The sequence below is a fragment of the Apiospora aurea genome (assembly GCF_038362705.1).
Source record: "Apiospora aurea strain CBS 24483 chromosome Unknown utg000006l_segment0_segment0, whole genome shotgun sequence".
Taxonomy (NCBI): domain Eukaryota; kingdom Fungi; phylum Ascomycota; class Sordariomycetes; order Amphisphaeriales; family Apiosporaceae; genus Apiospora; species Apiospora aurea.
Genome location: NW_027117393.1, coordinates 1,427,951 through 1,451,442, shown reverse-complemented (window position 1 = coordinate 1,451,442; position 23,492 = coordinate 1,427,951). Strand labels below are relative to the sequence as shown.

General features: G+C 54.4%; 9 protein-coding genes across 9 annotated transcripts; 3 read left to right on the top strand and 6 right to left on the bottom strand.

Annotated features, from left to right (window-relative positions):
- Positions 1–780: 780 nt before the first annotated feature.
- Positions 781–2,324, top strand: PG986_009057 (60S ribosomal protein uL3; the record flags this gene model as incomplete). Its single annotated transcript, XM_066845279.1, has 4 exons — positions 781–918; positions 1,126–1,282; positions 1,342–2,015; positions 2,069–2,324. The coding sequence occupies exons 1-4, from the start codon at positions 827–829 to the stop codon at positions 2,322–2,324; spliced, it is 1,179 nt and encodes a 392-aa protein (XP_066697677.1). The 5' UTR covers positions 781–826.
- Positions 2,325–3,022: 698 nt separating this feature from the next.
- PG986_009056 (uncharacterized protein) lies at positions 3,023–3,659 on the top strand (the record flags this gene model as incomplete). The annotated part of the gene is made up of 2 exons (XM_066845278.1): positions 3,023–3,269; positions 3,403–3,659. 2 exons carry the CDS (start codon positions 3,023–3,025, stop codon positions 3,657–3,659), a joined length of 504 nt encoding a protein of 167 aa, XP_066697676.1.
- Positions 3,660–4,502: 843 nt separating this feature from the next.
- Positions 4,503–6,228, top strand: PG986_009055 (anthranilate synthase component; the record flags this gene model as incomplete). Its single annotated transcript, XM_066845277.1, has 3 exons — positions 4,503–4,514; positions 4,606–6,013; positions 6,104–6,228. The coding sequence occupies 3 exons, from the start codon at positions 4,503–4,505 to the stop codon at positions 6,226–6,228; spliced, it is 1,545 nt and encodes a 514-aa protein (XP_066697675.1).
- Positions 6,229–6,364: 136 nt separating this feature from the next.
- On the bottom strand, positions 6,365–7,146 carry PG986_009054 (Mss4-like protein; the record flags this gene model as incomplete). Its single annotated transcript, XM_066845276.1, has 3 exons — positions 6,365–6,493; positions 6,694–6,857; positions 6,969–7,146. The coding sequence occupies 3 exons, from the start codon at positions 7,144–7,146 to the stop codon at positions 6,365–6,367; spliced, it is 471 nt and encodes a 156-aa protein (XP_066697674.1).
- Positions 7,147–8,054: 908 nt separating this feature from the next.
- On the bottom strand, positions 8,055–10,098 carry PG986_009053 (uncharacterized protein; the record flags this gene model as incomplete). Its single annotated transcript, XM_066845275.1, has 2 exons — positions 8,055–9,546; positions 9,626–10,098. 2 exons carry the CDS (start codon positions 10,096–10,098, stop codon positions 8,055–8,057), a joined length of 1,965 nt encoding a protein of 654 aa, XP_066697673.1.
- Positions 10,099–12,852: 2,754 nt separating this feature from the next.
- Positions 12,853–14,689, bottom strand: PG986_009052 (sugar transporter domain-containing protein; the record flags this gene model as incomplete). Its single annotated transcript, XM_066845274.1, has 3 exons — positions 12,853–13,518; positions 13,596–14,371; positions 14,485–14,689. The coding sequence occupies 3 exons, from the start codon at positions 14,687–14,689 to the stop codon at positions 12,853–12,855; spliced, it is 1,647 nt and encodes a 548-aa protein (XP_066697672.1).
- Positions 14,690–15,324: 635 nt separating this feature from the next.
- PG986_009051 (uncharacterized protein) lies at positions 15,325–16,836 on the bottom strand (the record flags this gene model as incomplete). The annotated part of the gene is made up of 3 exons (XM_066845273.1): positions 15,325–16,175; positions 16,235–16,613; positions 16,675–16,836. 3 exons carry the CDS (start codon positions 16,834–16,836, stop codon positions 15,325–15,327), a joined length of 1,392 nt encoding a protein of 463 aa, XP_066697671.1.
- A 1,784-nt stretch (positions 16,837–18,620) lies between these two features.
- On the bottom strand, positions 18,621–19,385 carry PG986_009050 (uncharacterized protein; the record flags this gene model as incomplete). The annotated part of the gene is made up of 2 exons (XM_066845272.1): positions 18,621–19,049; positions 19,125–19,385. The coding sequence occupies 2 exons, from the start codon at positions 19,383–19,385 to the stop codon at positions 18,621–18,623; spliced, it is 690 nt and encodes a 229-aa protein (XP_066697670.1).
- A 986-nt stretch (positions 19,386–20,371) lies between these two features.
- PG986_009049 (glycolipid anchored surface protein) lies at positions 20,372–21,840 on the bottom strand (the record flags this gene model as incomplete). The annotated part of the gene is made up of 4 exons (XM_066845271.1): positions 20,372–21,325; positions 21,380–21,567; positions 21,637–21,660; positions 21,714–21,840. The coding sequence occupies 4 exons, from the start codon at positions 21,838–21,840 to the stop codon at positions 20,372–20,374; spliced, it is 1,293 nt and encodes a 430-aa protein (XP_066697669.1).
- Positions 21,841–23,492: the final 1,652 nt, after the last annotated feature.

Below are 23,492 nucleotides of genomic sequence, written 5' to 3'. Positions count from 1 at the left end.
AATGGCGGTGGCAGTGGCGGTTGTTTTGTTGGAAGCACAGTCATGATCATACCCAATTTCCTTTAATCGTTCTACTGTTGAATTCGAACTTTCTCACTGCGTGTAAATCATCAGGGAGGCCACTTGTTAGGATGTCGAGCTTGAGCTTGGAGTTGGTTGATGGAGATCGAAAGACAGTCGCTAGCATTCACTTTATCCAGCACATTTTTTGCAGTGAAAATGAATCACATATTACGTATCACGAAAAGCTGCAGCTTGTTTCCATGTACTATGCGGTTCCTACTCGTGATCGAAGACCTGCATATTCGACGTAAATTGTACAGTTGGGATGCAATGTTTATACAAGACAACGATACGAGTCGAGTGTAGCAGTCTTGGTGGTGCATACCTGTAAAACATGTGTTGAGTGTGAATACTTGCCAGTTCCGTCGTCGTGTCATTGATGGGAGGGACCAAATGGGCACGGATCACTTCGGATTGCTCGTCTGGTGGGGGACGGTCCCTAGATCTCCTATCGTTTGTTAGTACAGGTACTTATCTTATCTCTCTCTATTTTTCTTTTCGAACCCTAACGGCTTTTTCGGTTTTTCCGTGGTTTTTCCCCAGCAGCACCTACCGCACCAACAATTATTGGGGCAAGGGCGCACCAATACAGCAGCCACCTGCAGAAAGCCCAAGGCCGAGAAATTTGTGGGTAGCACTCTTTTTGCGCATCCATCCAGAAAAGAGTCGAAAACTTGTGTAGTTATTCCTCCCTTCTCCCCCTCAACCACCCATCGTCAAACGAAAAAGACTGCACTCCTTCACGACAGGAACAGTCTTCAAGATGTCTCACCGAAAGTTCGAGGCTCCCCGTCACGGTTCGCTGGCATACTTGCCCCGTAAGCGAGCTGCCCGCCATCGGGGTAAGGTCAAGTCGTGAGTACCTCCCGTCCGGTTGTTTTTTGCACGACGGTTTGCGCATCTGGGAGATCGAAGACGACAATCGTTGGGACTGAAATTGGGCTTTCATGTGTGTCAAGTCGGCAGCGGATGGCACAACAAATGTCCCAGCGACGGATCTGCCGGCTTTCGAGTGTGCTTGTTCAAGAATATCTGCTAATCAACACGACTTTTTTCTTCCAGCTTCCCCAAGGATGACCCCAAGAAGCCCGTCCACCTGACGGCCACTATGGGCTACAAGGCCGGTATGACCACTATCGTCCGCGACGTCGACCGTCCTGGTGCCAAGTCGCACAAGAAGGAGGTTGTTGAGGCCGTTACCATCATTGATACTCCACCTGTACGAACAACGCAGCCCGCTTGGCTCATTTGTGCCTATGGCTAACATCTTTATTCTAGATGATCGTTGTTGGTCTTGTGGGCTACATCGAGACTCCCCGCGGTCTGCGATCGCTCACCACCGTCTGGGCCGAGCATCTGAGCGACGAGGTCAAGCGTCGCTTCTACAAGAACTGGTACAAGTCCAAGAAGAAGGCCTTCACCAAGTACGCCAAGAAGCACTCCGAGACCAAGGGCTCCACCATCACCCGCGAGCTCGAGCGCATGAAGAAGTACTGCACCGTCATCCGTGTCCTCGCCCACACTCAGATCCGCAAGACGCCTCTTAAGCAGAAGAAGGCCCACCTTATGGAGATCCAGGTCAACGGTGGCTCCGTTGCCGACAAGGTCGAGTTCGGCCACGGCCTCTTCGAGAAGCCCTTCGAGGTCGACACCATCTTCGAGCAGGATGAGATGATCGACGTCATCGCCGTCACCAAGGGTCACGGTTATAACGGTGTCACCGCCCGTTGGGGCACCAAGAAGCTTCCGCGTAAGACTCACAAGGGTCTCCGTAAGGTCGCTTGTATCGGTGCTTGGCACCCGTCCCACGTCCAGTGGACTGTTGCCCGTGCCGGTCAGATGGGTTACCACCACCGTACCTCGGTCAACCACAAGGTTTACCGTATTGGCAAGGGTGACAACGAGTCCAACGCTTCCACCGAGCAGGACGTCACTAAGAAGTCCATCACTCCGTAAGTTTCCCTGTTGATGATGAACCAAAGTACCGCTATTAACATTGTTCCAGTCTGGGTGGCTTCGTCCGTTATGGTGAGGTCAAGAACGACTTCGTCATGGTTAAGGGTTCCGTCCCTGGTGTCAAGAAGCGAGTCATGACTCTCCGCAAGTCCATGTTCACGCACACCTCGCGCAAGGCTCTGGAGAAGGTCGAGCTCAAGTGGATCGACACCTCGTCCGAGTTCGGACACGGTGCTTTCCAGACCCCCGCGGAGAAGAAGCAGTACCAGGGTACCCTCAAGAAGGATCTTGCCCCCAGCTCTTAGAGAGCTGGTCACGTCTTTCCTCGTTCTGGTTCTGGTCCATGTATCGGAGTTTCTGGGTTGCTTTTCTCACGGCTTTTCGTGACGGGCATGGTGGTATGAAAATAGGAATCTGATACCGCAGCTAATGACAAGTTGCAATGAACAAAAGCCCAAACTACCCAGTATTATCTTGCAAGGCACCTAGTGAATATCTTGTGACTGTTGTATTCACCTTTTAAGGCTGTACATATGCCATCTCAATCTGCCTTCTACTTGCAAGGCTGGCTGTGTGGTTTGGTGTGTAGGTAGCTGATGATACACGTACCTTGTTAGTGGCATTCAGCATTTTTACGGCAGTTTGCGTTGCCAGAAACGCAGCAAGCTTAATACGTCATACCGATCAATCAAACCGAACTGCCCACCCTGCTCAACCCTCCTACACCTGCATGTCATTGCCAATGCCAATTGCACCTATTTCCCAGTCACTTAGACATTCCATCTGTCGTTTGCGTGCATTGTCGTCGAAGAGACCCTACGTGATCGTGACTTCTACGAAAGGTCGAAGTCGGCCAAGAATAGAGTGTGCGAAGATCTACACAACACGCGGTGACTCTACGCCCCGCAACTTATCATTCGTAGGCACCTTTCCGAGGTCCGTTTCTCGATCAGCAAGCACTCGCGAAAGCCTCCGCATCTTCACGACTAGCCGGACACTCAACATGGCGTCAGACGAAGACTACATGGCTTTCCTCGACAAGGCCAACAAGGACCCGAACGAGGGCTATGTGAAGCCGGCCAGCAGCGGCGGCGCGAAGCTCGAGTTCAAGGCCACAGACCACGGGGTCCAAGTACCGGCTGCCCTGAAGGAGGCGACGCAAGATGCGTTCTATGTCAGCGATGCGGACGAGCCGTTTGTCCCGGTCTCGCTGAAGTGGGATGAAGGCGGAAAGGGCTTGCCGAACGAAGGTACGCTGGCACCCACATGACGAACGCATTTCAGAACACTACTCTCCGTCCGTCCTTACCAGGAACGGGCGAGATTCTGTCTACAACTGTAGCATGAGAGGGACATTGCAAGCTAACACAGATGTGCTACCAGAGGAGTTTGCGAAACTGATAGGCCACCCGAACCCGTCGTCGGCCAACGTCGAGCTTCAAGACCCGGCGGACTGGGACCCTCAGGGCCAGTATAACAAGATCCTGGAGGCTGTGCGCAAGGCTGGCAAGGGCAATGACGTCCGGGTCTACAAGGTTCCCAAGGACAGCTCGAGGGTCGAGTACTGGGTCGTCACCACCGAAGGCAAGGGCAAGGATGCGAAATTGGTGGGTGTCAAGGCGCTGGCTATCGAGAGCTAGTTTTTGGCCCTTGCAGGTGATATTGCAAGGCATGGTGACGGTTTGAAGGGCGATACGGTGTTTTCTTCATTGCGAGTGAGGTTTGGCGTTTTGGGGGAGCGACAGTTACTACCTAGGGATGATATACACTATGTCCTTCTGCCACAGAGCTATAAGTACCGCCGGATGTAATCAGGCAGTAGCTAACTGTATGGCCTGCTACATGAGGCTTCCGAGGAGACAGCTAAGCGATGGTGTTTCTGAGAGTATGTCTCGGAGATATTCCCATTCATCGCATCATTACAGTCCTTTCTGGGTGTGAATCTCGGACTGCATAGACCACAAAAGAAAAGAGGCGCTCGCTCACCTGGTTGTGTGATGAGAAACCAAGCTTGAGCTTTGGTGGAGGAGACACAATCGCCTTCAGGTTGAGATGACACTCCTCACAACCAACAGAGGAACACATTTCCTACTTCTACCAATCATCCATCTGATGGAAATATTTTAGGTTTCTATTAACCTACTGCTACATACCTAGGTACTTTGACTGAGGCTCTGCAGACATCATACCAGCACCTAACCGTAATACTCGGCGCAAATTGGTGGGATGGATAGTGGGCTTTTAGCTGTCCAACTAACTAACTGCCCCGCGGTCCGATAACAGGAAGTTCTGCCAAAATTTCGGGGATAACAAAGCAAGGCGTAGCTTACTACTGTCACTCTCGACCAGGAAGACTGAGTCACCAGCTGCTACTCCCGCCGGTTCTGGTGCAATTAAGACTCAGGATCTCTCGCAAAGTGAGCTCTCTCTGCCATTCTGCCTCTTGAGTGCCTGGAAAAACAACAAGCAGACTCTCGCACACCATGGATCAAGCGGTAAGAGTGTTCGCGCACACAGCCCTGTACCCCGCCAACCTTGGTGTGTGTGTGTTGGAAAACTAACACGAGATGATGCTTCACCTTGCAGGATGTGATACTGCCGTCTTGCGAGACCATAAAGGACCTCCTCTCGAAGCCTCAGCCGGGTCCTAAGAAGGCCAACCTCGTTCCCGTCTACGGCCAGATCTCCGCCGACCTCATAACGCCATCCGCCGCATACCTCAAGATCTCTGCTCACGCCAAGTCCGAATACTCCTTCCTCTTCGAGAGCGCTGCCACCGAGCGCCTGGGCCGCTACAGCTTTGTCGCCGCGAACCCCCGCAAGGTTATCACGACAGGAGAGGGACATGGCGAAGCTTGCGACCCGTTGCCTGGGCTCGAGGCCGAGCTCGATCGCTTCGTCGTGCTCGATGTGCCGGGAGTCACCCTGCCGCCGCTGACGGGTGGCGCGGTGGGCTACGTTGGCTACGACTGTGTGCGCTACTTCGAGCCCAAGACGGCCCGGCCTATGAACGACGTGCTCAAGATCCCCGAGTCCGTCTTCATGCTCTTCGACACCATTGTCGCATTCGACCGCTTCTACGGCATCGCCAAGGTCATTACGTACATCCCAGTGCCGGAAGACCTCGAAACCCTCGAGGCGGAATACGAGAAAGCCACAGCCACCATCACCGAGCTGATCGAGGTTCTCAATGCGCCCGAAATCCCCCTGCCCGAGCAAGGACCGATCCAGCTCGATCAGGAGTACACGTCCAACATTGGCCAAAAGGGCTATGAAGGCCATGTTACGACCTTGAAGAAGCACATCGTAGCAGGCGACATTATTCAAGCGGTGCCCTCACAGCGCTTTGCCCGACCCACGACGCTGCACCCGTTCAACATTTACCGCCATCTCCGTACCGTCAACCCGTCGCCATACCTGTTTTATATCAACTGCAAGGATTTCCAGATCGTAGGCGCATCGCCTGAGCTTCTTGTGAAGAGCGAGACCGGGCGTGTCATCACGCACCCCATTGCAGGTACCGTCAAGCGCGGAAAGACACCCGAAGAGGATGAGGCGCTTGGTTTGGAGCTGAGGAACTCGCTGAAGGACCGAGCTGAGCACGTCATGTTGGTAGACCTGGCGCGCAACGACGTGAACCGTATCTGCGACCCCCTGACGACGCGCGTGGACCGACTGATGGTAGTGGAGAAGTTCAGCCACGTCCAGCATTTGGTGTCCCAGGTTTCTGGCGTACTCAGGCCGGGCCAAACAAGGTTCGACGCCTTGCGCTCGATCTTCCCGGCCGGGACAGTGTCGGGTGCACCCAAGGTCAAGGCCATGGAACTCATCGCCGAGTTGGAGAAGGAGAAGAGAGGCGTCTACGCTGGTGCCGTCGGTTACTTTGGCTACAATAGCGTAGACATGAACGGCAAGGAGCGCGAGGGCGAGATGGACACCTGCATTGCCCTTCGCACCATGCTGGTGAAGGACGGTACTGCATATCTCCAGGCTGGTAAGTAATTCCCTCCTTCCTGCTTGGCCTCTTTCGCCTGGCCTGTTCGGTACATTCCGGTGTCGCACCACTTACTGACAATGGGAATAGGAGGAGGCATTGTATTCGACTCGGACGAGTATGATGAGTGGATGGAGACGATGAACAAGCTGGCGGCCAACATACAGTGCATCACGTCGGCGGAAAAGCTATATGTCAAGCGACAGAAGTCATGAGTCGTTTCACCACCATAGACGGGTTCATCGGTTTGCTAGACGAATGGTGGCATCCATTCTGCGTGTGGATCAAGGTAAAATAATAGCATGGCGTTTCCGGAAATCACAAAAAGCAACGTTGCTTGGTCTGCTACTACTACTTCATCTCCCCCTTCTCCTCATCCCAATAGTGGCCCGACAAGTCACCTGCCGGTTGGACTTTGTTTACACCGTCCAGCTTCTTGTACTTCAGTTCGTCCAGATTGACACCGTAGATTGTGCGAGCCTGTAAAAGGGGAGTGAGTTAGTGAAGAAGGCCGGCGCTTGCTTAGTTCTCATGACTTCCATGTACGCGGCACTCTAGCTCGGAGCCGTATACCCCAGTCTTGACTATTCTTATTCTTTCCTCGTCTATTATCGAATAGAGGAACGGAAATGGAAGAATGGCACAAAAAGGGAGGGGGGAGAGAGAGAGAGAGAACTTACGCTGACGGCGTATGTGTGCGGCTTCAAGACGTCCCGGAAGTCGATGGCCAGGCTGGCTCCGCACTTGGGGCAGAAGAGCTGGTCCTTGGCCTTGGTGTTGAACTGGTAGGCCGCACAGCGAGAACGGCCGTCGTTGTGCCACTGGACGTTGGCGGCGTCGGGGTCTGGTAGGTGGGCCCTGTCAGCGTCTCCTCGTTGTATTTGACCTTCAAGGAACCGGGGATGCTGGCATGCAGCTAGAGTAGGGAGCAAGCAAGAGAAAAATTACTACTTACAGATCAGCAGATACCCGAACCGTGTGCACGCGGAACAGTTGCACTGCAGGACCTGGTACTCGGGCAGCGGCGGCGAGAGCGTGACGGCGAACTTGATGTAGCCGCAGTGGCAGCCGCATTCGTAGGTGCCGCTGGGCTTCTTCTCCCCCGTCCCGTCCGTGGCGGCGCTGGTGGACATGGTGGGTTACTTGGCTGCTTGCTGACTTGTTTGTTTGCTGTTGTGTGTATACCCATATAGTATAGAACTCAGGAATTGACTTAATTTTATGTCAACTTGAGTCTTTCTTCGTGGTACAACTATCCGCCGGCCTTGTTGGCATACTGTTTTCTCTATGCCTAGCCTTTAGGCAACCAACTGATTGTTGGGGGTATAGGGGAGAAGGTATGTATGTTAGTTGCATACCCCTCACTCGTTGGTACTCAAGAGCAGGGGCAGATAATCTTGTCAGCGTACTCTCTCAGGCGGCAGGAGGATCGAAATCCCGGGATTTAGTAATCTGAGGTAAGGCATATCATCTACGTTAGACCCAGCTACCTGCATACGGCACAGCAGCCAGAGAACGGTAAAGGGCAGATGGGGCGAGTAGCCGTCCAAAGAATAGACGACGCACATCACAAGCATCAACGGCGTTCGCATCATGTGGCAGGTATCATTCTCATTATGTATAGTTATTAAGGTCGCTAGACTAGGTAAATAGTTAGTTGAGCCAGTCAGTCGTTTGTGTAAGCAAGCCGCTCATCCAGAACAGAAAACGTGCGAAGCTCGTCTGTCTCATCGCTTGTTATGTCGCAGAAAATCCAATCTCAAGAAAACCACCAACCTAAACTTTTGGTGTGTATAAGCAGGCAAAATCCCCCCTCCCTTTTTTCCCAGAAACGCCCGTGGGAATGCGTCTATAATGCAACCGACCGCGACCAAAGTGGTATCTTGAACAACATCAAACATGATTCTGTGCCGCTACCGGCCCCCCAAGTTTTCAGGGCCCCCTTCGTTCTGTCCCTCATGACCAATCGTCATCGTGTAAGTCAAAGCGTGCAATAAAGCAATACAATCGTCGGATATATTATTTAGCAAAGAAGCAACGCTCAAACTTGGTGCCTTTCCTGCTCGGTGGTGCGAGGGACGTTCGACAACGCGGCATGGTCAGCGGTGTCGGTGCCGTTGTGCTTCTCAGCCGGGACATTATCGGCCGGACCGTCGACTGCCGTCTCGATGCTGCTGTTGGCTGTTGCGCCACTGTTCGGGGGAGGAGTAGGCGCGAAGTTGCTCTTGGCGCGGATCCTGTGGCCGTACATGTAGAAGATGACAGGGATAGGAGCAAGAAGCGCGGCGACGCATCCAAGCAGGGTAGCGGCGTAGTTGATGCCCAAACCGTTGAACATGTAGCTCGCGAACAATGGGAAACCAGCGCCACAAAGCGATCGCAAGAAAGTGTTCCCCGCAATGGCCGACGCGGCGAACATCAAGTAGGCGTCCACAAGGTAGTTCAAAGCTTGGAGGAAGATAGCCATCAAGCCGTAGCCGGTCAAAAGACCAGAGAGCGTCGGGACAATCCAGTGGATATCCTCACGGTATCCAGACCATCCAAACCAAAAGATACCAGCGGCGAAGGCGACACCACCCGCAATGACAACGGGGAGACGCCATTCAGGAACGGGAACGCCATTGTTGGCGGCCAACTTCCTCTGGTACGCAGGCTGCATGAGCAGCACATTGGTACCGGCAATAAGCTGACCAACGATCATGCCGAAAAAGCAAAGACCCGATTTGCCCGCGCTGAAACCGTGGACACCCTGGAAGACGAAGGGGTATGCGGTCAGGAAGAGATACAGGATACCGTAGATGAAGGCCATGTAGATAGAGATGAGAGTCACAATAGGCTCGAAAAACAGCAGTCGCATCGGACGGGTGAAGTTCTTCTGGATGAGCTCCTTGAAGTCGACCTCGATCTCCTCCTGCTTGGCGTGGATGCCCCAGTTCTTAGTCCGGCGTCGCAACTCGGCCGCCTTCTGGACGAGGATCACGGGCGGGTACGTCTCCTCGAGGAAGAAGAGGTCGAGAGTAAAGGCCACAAAGCCCATGATGGCAGCAACGTACATAGTCCATCGCCATCCGAGATGGGACTCGACAATGAATCCACCAACAAATGGCGCCAACAGGGGGCCGGTGAAGACGGCCATGGAGAAGATGGTGATGGCCACACCACGCGTGGCATTGTCGAACATATCCGAGAAGACAGCAGCAACAACTGCCAGCGGACAGGCTCCGAAGAAACCGGCGAAAAAACGGCAGATGAGCACGGTCTGCAGGTCCTTGGCCGTTGCGCAGGCGAGGGAAAATATTGAGAAACCGAACATGGCAGTCACGATAGGAAGTCTTCGACCCTTCAGTTCGGACAAAGGCGCCCACAACGTCGGGCCCGTCGCGAACCCAAGCACGTACAGGGAGACACCAAGAATACCAACTTCGGTGCCCACACCAAAAATCGCGGCGACGGGTTTTGTGGCGGCGGAGAAGATACTAGAAGCGAAAGCAGCAGTCATTGTCGTATAGCCAAGCATAGCAGCTGTAAGCAATCTGGAGAAGTACGGGTCAGCATATCAACCATCGCTTATAGGCAGTTCAAGTTGGCAGCAAGTAGGGGGCTGAGACTCACTTCTTCTTAAGCGGCCAGTTCTGGGCGTGGTAGGGGTCGTTCTCGCCATCGAATTCCACCACGTACTCCTCCCGTTCCGGCAAAGGTGGCGGGAAGGGCTTGCCGGCGCCGAAGGCCGGCAGGGGCTTGGTGGCTGTCGAGTGGCGGCTCCGCAGACTACGACCTATCGTCTCGCTGTGCTGACTCCGGGCCGTGTATATGCGGCTCAGCTCGGTGGGATGCCTCTCGAGGTCTCCCTGGGTCGAGACGCGGCTCATGCCGGCGGTGCGTTGCCGCGCCATGTTGCCATCTTCGCTACTAGATGAAGTCGACGCGGACGACGCCGTCACGACACGCTCGATCTCATTGCTAGCTCTGTGAGGCTGTTGTTCATGCCTATGTGGTTTCTCTTGTTGCTGGTGTGTCGCGTGGGCTCCTAGGCGTGCATCCTCCTGGGCGCGCACCAGCTCTCGATCAACCTCGTCCATGTTCATCTTGACCTGAGCTCACGGCTGGTTGCCGAAGCACTGTTGGGGTATGCTGTTGCTACCGTAGACCGGGGCGCTCTGTGTTCAGGCGGCTGTGGTATGTAATAAGTACGTACGTCACTCTGACGCCAGTAGATGATGGTTTGGCGGGTGTAAGGATCCTATTATACAGTCACCACGGGGAGGATGAAGCTATTGTTAGACAACACGGGGCACCCGAAACGAGGGCAAGAAGAAGGATGGGGAGTAACGGTGAAGTCTCAACGGTCCAGAGAAAGTTCGCGAAGACGGGGAGGAATGGGGTCGTAGCAGTGGCAGTGGCAGCGGCAGCAGCAGCAGCAATAGGCGAGCAGAGCAGGTAGGCTGTTATTACCTCTTTGCCGTTCACATGAAATGGTACCTACCTGTCTGGTCCCCCCATCCATTGAGCCTGCTAGTTTATAAGCCGACCCATAGCTTCCCGGCAGAAAATCTTCCCAGCGATGCCCACCTGTGCCACTACGACAGTGGATGCTCAGCTTTCCATATTGCGTATGGGGGGGGGGATCCATCAGGGCAGATTGGGGATGGCGGTAGTCCAGTCCGGTTTCTGGGCTCTGGTTGCATATACAAATGCATGCTAATACCTGCGGGTCGTTGGGACAAAAACCAGCTCCAGTGCCTGAGTGCCTCCCCAACTCACCCACCCCCAAACTGCCTGGCCAGACCTTGGAGCCTGCACTGGAGCTGGAGCTGGAGATAAACAGCATGTCGTTACCCGAGGCAGGAGCAATCCGCGACCCGAGCAGTGCGTGCAGGTGCAGGTGCAGGAAAGAACATTAAGAAAGACGGGGCCCTTTCCCGGGCTGCAGCTGCTGCCACCGCCAAAAACTTCCTCATGTTTCTTTCCCATTGGTCTTTTTATTCCCCTTCGCCACGGCCAAGCGGCTATGACCCGACACCGTTTCGGCGTTCGCGACTACGCAGAAAGGCTTATCCATCAGGGCTGCAAGGATCTGCATGCAGACATTGCCGTTGGTCCTTCCGTCACGATGAGACGCATTTTTTTTGTGTCTTTTGTGATTCGTTTCCAGGTTTCATCTTCGACGACCATGACTCATGACAATTGCTTACACACACAGCTACATAACAAGTGAAGCATGCAGGCGATATATGTTGCGCATTAGGCGCGCCGCTCGATGTACAGGGTGTTCTGCAGAGTATTAAGCAGGCATGACGAGGTTCCGACTGCTCGTTTTGATATTGAAATTAGGCGTACATGCATGCATGGGATTGGCCTCGTCAGGCTGGCAGACTGGGCTTTTTCCCTCTACTTTTTTAGTGGAGAGAGCGCAACCTGATGCGGCTTGACATTGCCGCTCGGAGATCTCAGGAACAAGGGGGTGAGGGTCGTGAGGGTCGTGAGGGACGTGAGGTGAAAGACACTGCCAGACGGCAGGAAGGATTTCAGGTTCTTCCGCTCAGACGTCCAGAAGTCCTGGGCCCCGTTTATCTAATTTCGAACTGACGGTATCCTTCCAGAAACGGCCACGAGAACTCGTGTAATCTGATTCGATACCAAGCTTGCTCCGCGGCCCAATTGGCCTAATGGCGGGGCGAGTCGCAACTGGACAAGAGAAAAAAAAAGAGAAAAGGATACGTCGCTCGGGCTAAGAAGCGAGTTTTATCTCCGTCCTCTATTGATGAGCAGTATCCACCCTCCGAGTATTCAGACCCTCCCTGCCTTCCCGTACCTGTCGTCGTAAAGCGGTAAAGGGCAAGGAGTGTCGGTCAACCTGCGAATAGTGATACACAACATCAATAATGGCTTTCACTAGGCGGCCATCATCGGCTAGGAACGGGCCCGCGGGTCCCCAGCCCGAACCACTCGGAACGACTCTGTCAGGATGGCACAGAATCCGAATGATGATCAGGCATGTTCTTTCGACAGGCAAATAGCAAAGCAGTCAGTCACCAATCATGCTGATTGATGGAAGGCAAGAAAGGCAGAAATACACAGCTATGTACCCGGAACAGATCTTCCCACTCCCCCTTTTCTTTTCCCTCCGGACCGTGGTGCGCCACTACTACATACCGCCCTGACAGATCTAGCACAGAATCTAGATAGGCAGCGCTAGAAGCCGCCTAGCGCCCTGAAACAGAAACATTGACCCGGGCGCAGCACATCTGCCGAGGGGCGGTTCCCTGGTGCGGAAGTCGAGTCGTGTCGTTCTCCCTGCTATGTACGCCAGTCTGGCTAAGCTCTCTAGCTGCTAAAGCACAGTGCCGGAGTTGCCCGTTGCCCGGCTACGGGCAAGGTGTTGCCGGTAATAAATCCATATATCCGCATGCATCAAAGAATACTCCGTACTACTACGACTGATATAAATGTGGCAAAGATCTGCACTTACAAATGAAGTCCATTAATTGTTCCGGACCATAGCCGAACGAACGTATGACTGGTACGGAGTACAGCGGTTCGGATCTCTGATTTAAGCTTAACCTTAGCTACTGCGAAACTTCCCAGATATATGTATTCATGTTATGCACTTCCCGTGAAAGTGTAATCAACAGTTAAGAGAATTCTTGTGTTCGAAGATGGATACATAGGGGCTCGCGGATGCACAGTATCAGTATTGAAAGCCGGAAGCTGTAGTTTTAGATAGTACTTATTAAGTCCCATGGCCATACTTACAACCTCATCACTGCTTACTCCTGGCGAGTGTAATCTTGTCATGTATTTATGATTTCTTGCTCTACATCTACACACACGCGCTCCTTCTACCTCCCGGATCTAGCCCCGAGTCTCGCTCTAGCCCCAGCTCTCCTGACCCCCCAATCCTCCCCCAGCAACCCCGCGACCTCCTCCAGGCTCAGCCCCGTCGTCTCGGGGTAGATGCGCCAGACCGCGACCCAGCCGACGACGCAGACGGCCGCGTACAGCACAAACGTCCACGCGGGCGTGAGCGCGTCCATGAGCGGCAGGAACGTGAGCCCCACCACGAAGTTGGCCGACCAGTTGGTCGCCGTCGACAGGCCGCTGCCGAGCGACCGCACGTTCAGCGGGAACAGCTCGCTCTGCATCCAGGGCACGTTGCCGAGCCCCAGCGCGTAGGCGGCCACGAAGATGGTCATGCTGATCAGAATGGTGACGGCGGCGCCGCCACCGCCACCGCTCTTGTCCGCGTCGCCGGACGAATCGGGGATGCCGCCGAGGCCGTGATCTGGCAGTTTGATGAACCGGAAGCCGCCGGCAGACAGGAGTAAGCCTAGAGCCATAAAGGGTATGGAGTACAGCAGGATTCGGCGGCGGCCAATACGATCTATCAGCAGTAACGCCGCAACCGTAAACACAAAATTGGAGACCGCAACACTCAAGGAGGTGAGTGTCGGTATCGAAAAGCCCAGGAGCGTAAAGATCGTAGCCGAGAAGTACATCAGCGAATTCTGAATGCGTTGCTTGTTAGTAGCGGGCTCCTTATAGGTCGAGTTGTGCAGTGATACAGACGGGAGCTTTGACTTACGAATCCGCACAGCTGTTGCAGCCCCTGAAGGAGACAAGCAATAGTCAAAGCCCGCCGATTCTTGGGGACCGTTCCCAATTCCCGCCAGCCCTCCGTCCAAGCGCGGCCCCCCTTGGCCCGGACACCGCCACCCCCTTCCTCCTCCTCCTCCCGCACCTCGCGCCGTATATCCTGCAAGACCCGCTCGGCGGCCAGCCCAGATCCCGCGCCCAGCGTCTTGCCGATGACCTGCCGCGCCGCCGCCGCCCTGCCGACCTTGACGAGCCACCGCGGCGTCTCGGGCATGCCCAGCAGCAGCGCGGCCTGGAGCACGGCCGGCAGCGCGCCGAGCCCGACCATGTACCGCCACCCCTGATCGTGGCCCGCGAAAGCCCAGCCGACGACATAAGCGACGACCTGGCCCAGCGTGATGGCGAGGACATTCAGCGTGACGAGCATGCCCCGGTGGGCCGCGGGGGCCAGCTCGGCAATGTACAGCGGCGTGACGAAGCTGGCGGCGCCGACGGCCGCGCCCACGACGGACCGGCCCGCCACCATCTGCCCGACGGTGCCGGCGTATGCCTGGCCCAGCGCGCCCGCCGCGAAGAGCACATCGGCCAGCAGGATGACGGGGCGGCGGCCGAAGCGGTCGGCGAGGAGCGACGAGAGGGGCGACGCGACGAGGGCGAGGAGCGACGTGCACGACGTCACGATGGATTTGTCCCCGAGGGTCAGTTCGCGGCCGGATAGGGACGTGCCCAGGGATACCAGGGTCGCGGAGATGACGCCGGTGTCGTCTGTGTGTCGCAAAGAGAGAGAGGCAAAGTCAGTAACGTAAGCCCGCTTATGGGGGTAACGAGGGGGGCCCCATTAACGGGAAAGGAGTCGAGATGGAGGGAAGGAAACTTACAGCCAAACAGCAACCCGCTGATGCCCGCTGAGATAGCCAGTAGCCACATGAATAGCCCTATATTCCGATCCCCACTTCCTCGAGGCTCTTCGTCCTGTGCTGTTCCGTCCGCATAGCCGTCATCGCGATGGCGCTGTTCGTCGTTCTCGGGCCCATCATCATCTTCTCGATGCGCTATCAGCGGCGCCTCCGCCGAGGTCGTCATACTCTACCGAAGCCGGTAGGGGAAACAACTGGTGGCAGCTCAGTCCCTCATATGTGCAATCGAGGACAGAAAAAAAGAACATCCAACAATGAAAGATTGCGGCAGTAGTTACTAGAGCAATCATCTCCCTGTGATGATGCCGGGGAATTGTATGTCGGACTCGCGGCGGCTTAGCGGAACTGTGACGCACTAAAGTTGAGTTAATGCAGGGTGCAAGTGCAAGCAAAAGGTGGGATGCGGATGACCCCTGGCCCGTGCATTTGATTGGTTATTACGTTTGTCCCTTGCAACATGTACTTGATGTATGTTGGTTGATACTACATTCCAGGCTCTCGGCACGTCAGAGCTTTTTGGAACCCATTCTTATATAGATCTTCTGGGGCTTGCGTGTGACCGTAAGTCACCAAGCCATTGGAAGCTGACCCGTAGCCCGTGATGAGAAGGAAGACTGGCTTGTATAAAAGCAAGAAACTATAGGGTATTGATAAATCATCGGCTGAGAAAAGCAAAAGACCAAGCAAGACCTCTCCTCCTCCTCCACTCTCACTTCATCTATATAACTTTATATATCCATATAGCTCCAAATTATATATATAAGTAAGTAGTAAGTATATATATATATATATATGAACCGTCTAAGTAAGCCCCAGCACCGGGGCACTGACAGCCCCCGCCGTCACCGCCAGCGAGAGCAAGCCGCTCCAAAGCACGGCCCGGCGCACGATGCGGTCCTGCATCGCCCGGACGTGCCGGTTCTGTACCGTGATGGAGACGTCAAAGATCTTGCGCCACGTCGACTTCTGCTGGTACCGGCCGACCCACGGCTCCGAGCCGAACACGTCGTGGGCCGGGCCGAGGCTCTGGTCCTGCACGCCGGGCTTGCGCAGCGGGTCGATGCTGCCCGTCCTGGTAGCTGGGAAGGAACTACTACTGGACGAGGAAGACGGCCTCTTCTCGTCATCTCCCGTGTCCGCTAGCGGCTTGTCGTCCTCGTCGCCGTAGGAGGGGGAGGAGGAGGTAAAGTCCTCGTCCGAGAACTGCTCCCATGGCCGCAGGTTCCGCTTGTAGTTCCAGTGCAAGATGACGCAGACGCCGTGTCGCGACGCGAAGAGGAAGATGAAGCCCATGAATAAAAAGATCGACGGTATCAGCCGCAGAAATCGGCTAAGGCTCGACAGGACCAGGGCAGCGTTCGATCCGAGGCCGAGAAGGATGCACAAGGCCGCCAGCCACCGCGCGAACACGACACGGGGCCGGCTGCTGTTGGAGACGCTCCACTGGACGAAGTCGGGGTGGCACTGTCCTTTGAGGAGCGTCTCGGCCGCTATAAAGGCAGGTAGGAGGGCGGACGGGTGCGTGGTCTGCTCTACCGCCTGGATACATGCAATCCGGTCAGTGTGAGTCAGATTTAGTTGCCTCGGTCCGCTAGTCGAGATGTAATGGCGCACGATCCGCGTCAGTTCTTCGCGAAAAGGCTGGACGGAAACTGAATGAGGTCAGTCGGTCAGTGCAAGGAGATGGGGGTTTTTCTCTTGGTCAACTGACAGGGCCGGCCATTGCGCTGTGCCTTGGTGATTTGATATTCACCCGAGAAGGTCGATTTAGGCCAGGAGAAGTTCTTAGTCGAGGTGGCGCTACTCGGGGACGTGATGCTGTTCTCATCCCGCCGGGGGCTTTTCTCCAGGATCTCGAGGATGTGGGTCATCCGGCCGGCGCTCTCGTTGGAGCTGTTCGCCCTCGGACGCGCCGTGCCCGGTCGGGTAATTATCTTGCTCGGATCCCACATGGGCGAGGAATCCTTCTGTTCCTGTGGCAAAAGACTCCATCGCTCAACGTAGTCGCAATACCAGAGGAAGAATTGGAGACACTCGGCATCGTACTCGACGTACATCAGATAGTCCATGAAGTCGCCGAGGGAACATGGCTAAACGAGGGCTTAATATCTGTCCACAACTTGCTATAGGGATTCGGGGCTTGTGTCTTACTGGGAGCGTCCGGTTCCTCACAATTTCTTCGAACGACAGACTTTCCGGTATATGGGATTTACAAGACTCCGCCCTTTCCAAGCAGTCGGCGAAGTCCGCGTCCGTGAAGGCCGCCTTGTCACGCCGCAGATAGTCCGGGCGTCGGTAGAAGAGGAGAGGCATCAGGTGGTGGTGGGTTGTACTCTGCCAGTCATTCGCAGTCTACCCAGGTGGTAATTCTGATATCATTGTTCGGACGAGACTCGTGGGAGACAGAGTTCGCTACGTTGCCGGATGCGCTTTCGTCTAAATAAGTTGAACATGTTCGCAAGAAAGGTAAATCCTGCAAGAGTGTACCAACCGATGGACTGCCACGACTGGGATCCATCGGCTCCGACAGATTCATACGACGTAGTCCTTGTCCTGATCAGGGGCCTCCGCACTTGGCCTGGGCTGATGCACATGAGGCACAGGAGAGGAGCCTTTGCCTTGCTGTACGGATCCAGCCTGGTGGAATCAAGCCGGCAATTATCAGTGGAAGTATTGCTGTCTCATCCAGATCAAGAAAGTTTGGTAGCTGGAACATGTACTAAGCCTTTCGTAGCTTGGCGTACGATGCGTCTGATCTCGAGTGCAGGTTGAGCCGCCAGGCACAAGCATTCGTTTTTCGCACATTGCAGCCGTGGGGAGCAATGTATTTGCGGCATGATCTGTCAAGGTGGTGGTTTCCGCCGTTTACGATGGAACCCTTGTATACTGGGGGCGTTGCGCCAGAGCAAAGATCAAAGACCGAGTCTCGAAGACCCCGGGCGATCATACAAGCTGAGCCACGACCAGAACTTTGCCCGATTGGTTCGTGGGGGGTTAGGTCAACAGTCCGGAGTATCAACGACATGTGAAGCCCTACGCATTTCCCATGGATCAACCCAGCACGCACCAAGCTGGACCAAGCTGGACCAAGCTGAAATTCTGTAGCACCCTAGTCCGTACTTGATCAGCATCTAGAAGCCTAGTGGAAGCTCCGCTGTCCCGAGTTTGACGTTGTTTGGACGCGCAGACTCATAAACGAACGCAGCTGATCTCAAAACGAATACCACAGTCACGACCATGACGGGATTATCTTCAAGTGGCATTTAGGTGAGCATTGAATCCGCATCGTCAATACCTACATAGGCAAGCGCCATGTATCCACTCTACTGTCTTGGTCTGCGAAGACGACGCTTTGCAACGTAGTGTAACGGTAAGTTATCATGTAAGAGCCGGGATACACGATGCATCTTATCCAGACATCAGCCGAACACATAGCAAAGCCCGAACCTTCACCCTCCGGGCTTGGCTCTGCACGCCATCTGATATGCCCAGCGATATTCCATGACTTGGGGGTCGCATTGAATACCGACTCCGTGACCCACTTCCCGCTCGAGATCTGAGACAGCTCAGCTGGAGACGAGGCCGTTGGCCACCTCTTCACGGCCAGATATCTGGGCGCCTATGTGCGTGCTGGTTTCAAGCCTACCAACCGCATCTTGATAACAAGAAGGCTCCCTCACATATAGCACGAGCCATAACGCCCAACAGCCTTTGTTCAGCCGGAGTATCGTGCCGCCGTGCCGCCGTGCCTTCCAGCGTGAGCTCCATTGTGGTTGGAAAAAGGTGCTCAAAGACTTTCTGCATAATTCTGGGGGGAAGATCTGATTCTTCTTCTCGGCGAAGATAGTCTACGCGATGTTGCTTTTCTCTCTGCATGTTTCGAGGTGCAGGGAAGGATCAGCATGGTGCCTGCATAGATGTGTCGAGTTTCTGATACTGACTACCAGACTTGGCACGACACCCCCTCACTCTTGCATCGCAGCAAGGTCCAGCTGCCCTCTAACTCTTCGCGACATGCTCCGGCTCTCGCGGGAGCCATATACGAGGCAAGGTCAGGTCTGGATGGCTGAGACCAGGTCATGTTAGCGGGTTCTTGTTTAGCCCAGGAACAATCGCCGGATCATGACGAAGACTGCGACGAACGTCGAGATGTGGGCAATCTGAAGTTTGGTGGTACAAAACAATGAAGGTAGGGTAGACCTGTTGCTGCCACTCGAAGCGATTTCTCCGAATTTGTACGTCGTAGCATTGGGAGTGGCCGCAGCTACCGCTGTGTCTTCTGGCAAAAGCCCGCTCTGCGTCCCCGAGGGCACGTCGTACTCCAGACATCCGTAAAACGAACAATCCGTCTGGCTGGGACAACAGCCCCCGCCCTGTTCCAAACTACATTTGGTCAGGCCCGGCGCGCATACAACCGACTCGGTCGGCCCCGGTTCGCATGCTGTTGTCGAGTTGTCGCAGCAGTATACACCAGAATCACTGAAATCCGTCCTATAACAGAACATAGGGCTCGAGCAACAAACGTTCTATTGGCAAGCCATCATTAGGAAAGTCGTCAAATAATAGACGCGGAAGGGTGCAAGATCATAGTTTGTACTCACAAGTACGTTGAAGCTCTGGCATCCATGCAACTCGTCGTCGCACATAGTTATATCCGCCGGGTCCTGAGAGGTTGCAAAACTCTTCGCATTCTGGTTGCTGATGCCGTGCTTGGTAGAATCATTCATGGCGACAACACCGGCCGGGATCTGCGTCTCATTGGCCCCTTCCTCAAGCTCCACCGTGTGGGTTAGATCGTAGCCCGTCGCCGTGTACCGAACCGTGGACACAATGCCAATGATCATGACCCCAAGGACGATCATCACGAGGCAGGCGAGCAGCGGCCGTCGCAGCCGGGGCCGGTCTTCGAAAACACAGTAGAAGCGGTGCCGGTCCAACTAGGACCTGTCGATCTTCCAAACCTTGCGATTACGATTGTGGGAGGCGCATTGAAAGTCATCAGGCTTCTTGCGTGGCATGCCGAATTTGTGAACGGACCGGTACAGTGTATGGAGGATCGTGTAGTACACTCCGGTGCATGTGTTTATAAGGATAAATCGGTGTCCAGGAATTGTCGTAAGAGTCAAGACCAGGTCTGAGAGCAATGCGCACGAATATATAGGTGATAGGGGACTTAGGGGTACGATGGAATATACCATGAAAAAGGAAAATCCAACCGGTAGTAGCAATATTGAAGATTGCCAGATTTGGTCTGCTCTCAAGGAAACAGTGTTTTGGGGAAGTCGTGCCTTCCTCCGCATATTCGGCAAACGAACCTTCCCGAATGTACTTATACGAGTTTGACAATGGAAGGTCATGGGGGCTGTGTGACATTGAGAAATACATGTCGAGGCACATCTGCAGCTAAAGCAAGCATTGCATAGGGCGGGATGCTCTATTACGTAGGCACTCTATTATCCTTGTTTCTATCAAAAGAGGGGAAGCAGTCGCAAGACACAAACCCTTCTATGATGCACCCAAGGTCAACAACCGTTTTGCAAGGCTCCAAACTTCATGTTAAAGATGACATCGTCGCGAGAGAAGCTAGGTGTCCATCTTACAAACGCCGTGTACAATCCACATTAATCCTAGTCGTATACTACATCTTCTTCATCGTAACCATGTTTCCAGCGCCAGCAGATAGGGGGGCGAAAGGTGTCGTCGTCTTTTTCAGCAAAACGCCAGCCACGCAATTGAGCGTGGGGTCTCGAGGTAAAAGAGGGAGAAGAGAAGTGAATGAATCCAGCAGCACAGCAAAGCTTCTAGCCCGGTGTGATCCGACCTGCAGTTCCATGCCGCTCTAAAGGGCTCAGAGCCAGAAGGTGAAGATCATCATTACGCCAACAAGACCTGCTGCCATTCCCGCGATTTCATTAGAACCCGAGACAGCGTTCTTCTTGCTTTCCGTAGGCTGTGCTGCGTCCGAAGCACCGGTGGCGGACGGTACCTTGGAGTAGGAGCTTCCCGTTAGGGTGGCACCGAGGGTGGGCACGGCGACGTTGCCGTCTACGAGCCACCCGCCGGAAGTAGACTTGGGGCACTCGCGAGTGGAAACACTCTTGACATCGTAGTCAGACCGAGCGACTCCCGTAGGGCTTATGGCCTTCCACTGTGTCTTCAGATTCTCGAAGTCAGGCGACACGGGAGTCGGCGATCCCTTCCGGGTGAATCCGCCATCGATGTTGGGACCGGTGACGGTGGGGTCGACCTTGGGTCCGTACGAGATCAGTCCGTAATGGTTGGCCTCCTGGATCCACTCGTAGATGATGGCACCTGACCAGCTCTTAACCATATCAGGCCCGAAAATCGCAGCTTGGTCTGCAAAGAGGCGGGGGCCAGGGACGTTGCACCCAGTCTCAGAGAAGAAGATGGGGACGGGGAAGTCGCTCGCATTCACCTGGAGAGTCTGGTATCCAGAGGTCTGGTAGGTCGCCGGGTCACACCACTCGTACGAGTTCAATCCAAAGAAGTCGACGTTCTCCGACGCGTTGCCTCCGCAAGTAAGGTAGTCCTGGAGCATAGGCCGCAGCTCGGCAATATCGGCTGCGGAATAGCCTATAGGAATTTTGCGGTAGCCCTTGGCATCTCGGTAGGCCTTGGTGTCTCGAGCCGCAGCCTTGATGAAGGGGGCAGCGAGGGATTGGTTGGCCTGGGCAATGATCTCATTTCCAACGTATAGACCCAGCAGGTTGTCGTAGTTGTGAAAGGCGTCCATAACTTTGTTGTACTCATCCAACTGAGACTTGTTCCAGGAAGTGTTTTCCTATAGCAACATTGTTAGTCGCATGAGGGGCCAAGCCAACAGTAGGAAACCCACGGGCAAGATATAGGTGTGGAAGGTATCCATGTCGATCGTGACGTAGATACCGGCGTCAGCAAAGGCAGCCATGCAGCCATCGTGGTCAGAACTGGAGTCGACATGATAGACGCGAATTGTGTTGGCGCCGAGCGTCTTCATCAGGGCAGCATCAAGCTTGCACTGGTCCGTATCGACCAATGGGTCGTCTATCAATGGGAATAAGGGTTAGAGTTTCTTGCGGGTGATTGCCAAGAAGGCTTGTAAGAGAGACGAACCTGGGGTCAGCTGGTATGCAATTCCTACGAGACCAGTTAGCATACGCAACGTTTCGATGTCGAATGGAAACACACACCCTTCATGAAGAATTGCTTGCCATTCTTGTCGAAGAACTTGTTGCCGACGGCTTCGATGGTGGGAAGGTTTGCACCGACAGCTGCGCTACTCAGAGCGGCTGCGGCTGCCAGAACCGAAGAGCGCATATCGACGGACGGGGGATCTGGGAATCGAGGGAGAGCGTTGCGTATCCAGAATTTCCACTTGTTTCCAAGCTGTGCCAATGCTTCAAGAGAATGCGATTGCGCTCAATCTTTCCTTTTCCCCAGTTGAAAGCGAAGCTTGGTGCTCGCCAAGGGCTCGAAGCCAAGAAATACAAGCTTCTTCTGCTAAAGGGTAAAGCTTCGGAGGGGGACCGGTCGTCCACCAAACGTCGCCCAGGCTCCAATTATCCCAAGATACGGGACAAGGGTTTGCTGTCGTGGGTTTGCCCTTGTTGTTGCAGTTGCCAATGTTTACTTCTCACGACCAAACGATCGTGGGTCGGACCGATAGAGGTGGTCGGACGGTAGCAACGCAGCAAACTGACGATGGGAGCTGGAGTAAACGAAAGGTAGTAGCAGGCAGGTTGCTAAAGATGGGACCGACGGGTGGGGAGAGGGAAGGAGAAGAAATAACAAAGCAGCAACGTCCCAAGAGCGGGAAAAGATTACATATGTATGAAGGGGTCAACGAGGACAAGGGAAGGACGGTATAGATTCAAGTGGCCTGGTGCACATAGTAGCACCATCATCTCATTCTTCTCCGTTTGGTGTCAGGTTCGCGTATGTTGCCAAGCTCCAGATGCATGGTGAACCTCGGGCTACCGTAGGTCGCTTTTGCTTTGCCGCTTCCCAGACACAGACTAATCGAAAGGATCCCATCCCATCCTGGCTAATAAATGACAACATGCTAGCAGCAGCTATCGACTAGCTATGGGCAGGCAGGGCAGGCAAGGCAGGCAAGCTGCCCTGCTTTTCGACTCGAAAAGATCGAGCTGCATGGCTGGGGATCGACGGTGATAGGTCCAATGGCCTTGAAGGACTGGTAGCTCCGGACCTCTGTCCAGTAGCTCTGTCCAGTAGCTCTGTCCCATCCCCCTGTGTGTGTGCTGTGGGACCACCCGCAGGCCATTGGGGTTACTAGTAGCCTGGGTTAGCTAGCTTGCCATTGCATGGTGATCATCGATCCTCCGTGAACAGGGGGCCGGTATGGGATTTTCCCAAATGCGCTGGCTGTTTTGCTGTGCCATTCGCTAAGCGAGACTTGTTGGGTTCTCTCTTCTCTGCTTGTAGGTACATGTAAACCCGTGCCTTGATAGCCGGATTATGCAGGTGACACATGTGCACCACCTCGAAACATGGCTGCTTTCGGTCGCAGCTCAGTGCGCCTACATCTGCGTCTGGCGGGTGCATCATGGCAGCTCCAACAGACATTGATTGAATTACGGAAGACGGATGTAATGGCAGATGCGGGATGGAACCTACCGAGTCGGCCTTGACGTTCAGGTTAAGCAGCCCTAGGCAGGTCATCCGACGGACAACAGCCTTTATTTAGCAAACAGTGGATGAACAGCTGTTTTGTTTTCGACATTCTGTCCAACGGATGACCTATCCGCTAGGTGTTCGTTTCACATCCTCTCATCCTCCAATTTGGCTGCATGATGTAATAGGCCGAGTTTTGTAGGTTGTCGAAGGAAATCTCTGTCTCGACCTTCTTCTTCGTATTCACTTGAGGGCAGGGATACAGGCAGTATCTGTAGCCAGCGTTTGGCGTCTATGTATCCAGCCTGGCTCTCGACCCCCACGGGGGCTAACCC